The 2965-nt window shown below is 61.2% G+C and overlaps 1 protein-coding gene across 1 annotated transcript; it reads left to right on the plus strand.

Annotated features, from left to right (window-relative positions):
* Positions 1 to 786: 786 nt before the first annotated feature.
* On the plus strand, positions 787 to 2773 carry TFAP4 (transcription factor AP-4 (activating enhancer binding protein 4); the record flags this gene model as incomplete). The annotated part of the gene is made up of 4 exons (XM_011978501.1): positions 787 to 851; positions 1814 to 1979; positions 2093 to 2191; positions 2569 to 2773. Coding segments are annotated over exons 2-4 (379 nt in total), but the record flags the coding sequence as incomplete, so codon positions are not given.
* Positions 2774 to 2965: the final 192 nt, after the last annotated feature.

Consider the following 2965-nt stretch of genomic DNA (forward strand, 5'->3'; position numbering starts at 1 on the left):
CCCTGTAAGCGACTTGTACCCTGGGTACAGGCCCTGGGCCTTTGGGTCCTGATGGAGGAGGGGGCTTGGCTTGATGAGGATGGAAGGAGGCTGATTTGCATCCAGACTTCCGGCGTCGGACAGCTCTCTATTGGCAGAGGAAGCTGAGGCCGGGGAAGGGGCAGGGATGCGTCCAGGGTCCCACAGGGAGCCAAGGCTGGACAGATGGGGCAGGCTGGGTGGGGCCAGGAAGGCCACGGCTGTTTCCAGCTGTTGCAGATGTGCTCCCTCCTGGGTCCATGCAAACTCCTTTCCGCCTGCGGACTGGCGAAGGGGACAGGGCATACAGCATGGGAGTTAGACTTGGCAGCCCCTTGACCCCAGACTGCCCCCGTCAATGGAGCAGGAGCTGCCCAGAACCCTTTTCCTGTTCTCCCAGATTCAGAGGCGTGAGCCCCCTTGGACCAGTCCTGGAACAGGGCACCCCGGGAGGGCCCCTCAGGAAGAGGCCCGGGCTGCGGCTTCGGGTGGGGCCGGCAGACTTTGCTGGGAGCCCAGCATCTGGAAGCCATCAGGCCAGGGGCGGGGGGAGTTGCAGGGGCGGTCTAGGGAGGGGGACATGCCTCCTCCAGGCCACACACAGGCCCAACCCTCGGGGAGCGTGGCCTTGGGCCCACAACTGCTGCCTCTGCTCCCTGGCCCGCAGCCCCGCCCCCTGGCGCACACGCCCCGCCCTCATCCTAAGCCACGCCCCAGCCAGCAGCCACGCCCTCTTTCCCCTGGCTTGCCTTCTCATCGCACTGGTCGCTGCTCCTGCAAGGGTCAGTAGCGCTCCCCACAGCATGGTGGGAGCCTCGCTTCTCCAGCACGGGGTGGATTTGTCTCTTGGAGTGGGTGGGCTGTGGGGAACAGTGTCCCCAGGGGTTGTTGGCTTGGTGTCTTTTTGGAGAGTGAGTGGTATTTGTCTTCTGTGAAGTCTTAGTCTAGTGGGGCTGGGGCTTGTGGTGCGAGGCGTGGCCGTGAGGGTAGGAAGGGAGTGCGGATGTCTTCCTCAGTCCTGGGGTGGCAAAGCCTGAGACGCTGAAGAGGTGCCCCAGGTGCCCAGCAAGTCACTCAGAAGTGCTCCAGGAGCAGGGACAGCGTCCCTGAATATCGTCTGCATCCCACGTGCATCAGAATCACACCACCCACGTTTCTGGGCCCCACCGGGCCTGCTAGTCAGACGCTGGGGCCAGCACCCATTGTCTGCACAGTTTCTAAGCTCCTGGATGTTTCGATGTTCAGACACACTGGGAATTCTGTTCCGGAGGAGAGACTGCTCCCCATGAGGAAAGCCAGGGACGGGATGGGTTTTGTTGTTGCTGTTGAGACAAGGTCTTGCTCCGTTGCCCAGACTGAAGCACATGGCGTGATCATAGTTTACTGCAGCCTCCAACTCCTGGGCTCAAGCAATCCTCCACTTCAGCCTCCTGAGTAGCTGGGACTACAGGCGTGCACCACCACACCTTGCTAATTTTATTTTTTTGTAGAGACAGGGTCTCATTACGTTGCCTAGGCTGATCTCAAACTCTTGGGCTCAATGATCCTTGGCCTTGACCTCCCAAAGAACTGGGATTACTGTGCCTGGCCCGGGGTGGGTTCTGAGCAGACTATCTTACCCTCAGTCAGCTGATTCAGTCCACCCTGGTGTCCCAAAGAGCACCCCTCCATCACCCCGTGGGGGTGGCCTGGCATCTTTTGCAGGAGGGGAGGGATACAGGTTCCACTGGGGCCCTCTGGAGATGAATGATAAAGAGGGCGTCTTGGCCGAGCTTGTCCCTGTCCTCTCTGGCAGCCTTGCCAACATTCCACTAACTCCCGAGACTCAGCGGGACCAGGAGCGGCGGATTCGAAGGGAGATCGCCAACAGCAACGAGCGGAGGCGCATGCAGAGCATCAACGCAGGATTCCAGTCCCTCAAGACCCTCATCCCCCACACAGATGGAGAGAAGCTCAGCAAGGTGGGTGAGAGCAGGGAGGGCTTCCTGGAGGAGGCGGCAGGCTACCGCCGGGAGAGGAAAGTGAGCTCTGGTAAACACTGCCAGCCTGACTCTCGGCTTTTCCACGCCCTCAGGCAGCCATTCTCCAGCAGACAGCCGAGTACATCTTCTCCTTGGAGCAGGAGAAGACCAGGCTCCTGCAGCAGAACACACAGCTCAAGCGCTTCATCCAGGTGCGCCCTGTCCTCCTTCCTGGCTCCCTCTCCCTGGCATGGGCATGCCTAGTACCCAGCCATGGGCCTGGGACTCAGGTGTGGCTGCAGGCCCCTTCTTGCCCACTGACAAGTACTTACAGGCACTTGTTTTCCTGCCCTGGCCTCAGTTTCCCCATCGGTCAAGTGCGGTGGAGTGGGCTCTGGAAGGAGCCAGGTGACTGTTCTGGAAAGCAGCCCATTCTCCTGGCATTTGGCTGGTTTGTTGGACTTGCAGAAGGGGCTCCCTAATGAAGATTCACCTGTGTTGGGCAGCTTTGGGGGGCTGCGATGGAGCCCCAATCTCCGTGGTGGTACCGAGGTGTCAGGCACACTGACCGACTCCTTGGGGTCCCCAGGAGCTGAGCGGCTCGTCCCCCAAGCGACGGCGGGCAGAAGACAAGGACGAAGGCATCGGCTCTCCGGACATCTGGGAGGACGAGAAGGCGGAGGACCTGCGGCGGGAGATGATTGAGCTGCGGCAGCAGCTGGACAAGGAGCGCTCGGTGCGCATGATGCTGGAGGAGCAGGTGAGGCAGCGCCCTCTGCTGGGCGCGGCGCGCGGTGCAGCGGGCGTGGAGCCTGGGGTCGCCCCTCATGCTCTGTGGCCTTGGGTTGAACCCTATTTGCAGGAGCATCTGCTGCGGTGCCAGGCCTAGGAGTGGGGTGCAAGCCAGACACGTCCCTGCCCTCGGGGGCCACCGTCTGCATCGGGGTGGGGGAGATTAGTCAAAAGATCTCAAAAATGTAACCATG

Source organism: Mandrillus leucophaeus, unplaced genomic scaffold (genome assembly GCF_000951045.1).
Source record: "Mandrillus leucophaeus isolate KB7577 unplaced genomic scaffold, Mleu.le_1.0 Scaffold195, whole genome shotgun sequence".
Lineage (NCBI taxonomy): Eukaryota > Metazoa > Chordata > Mammalia > Primates > Cercopithecidae > Mandrillus > Mandrillus leucophaeus.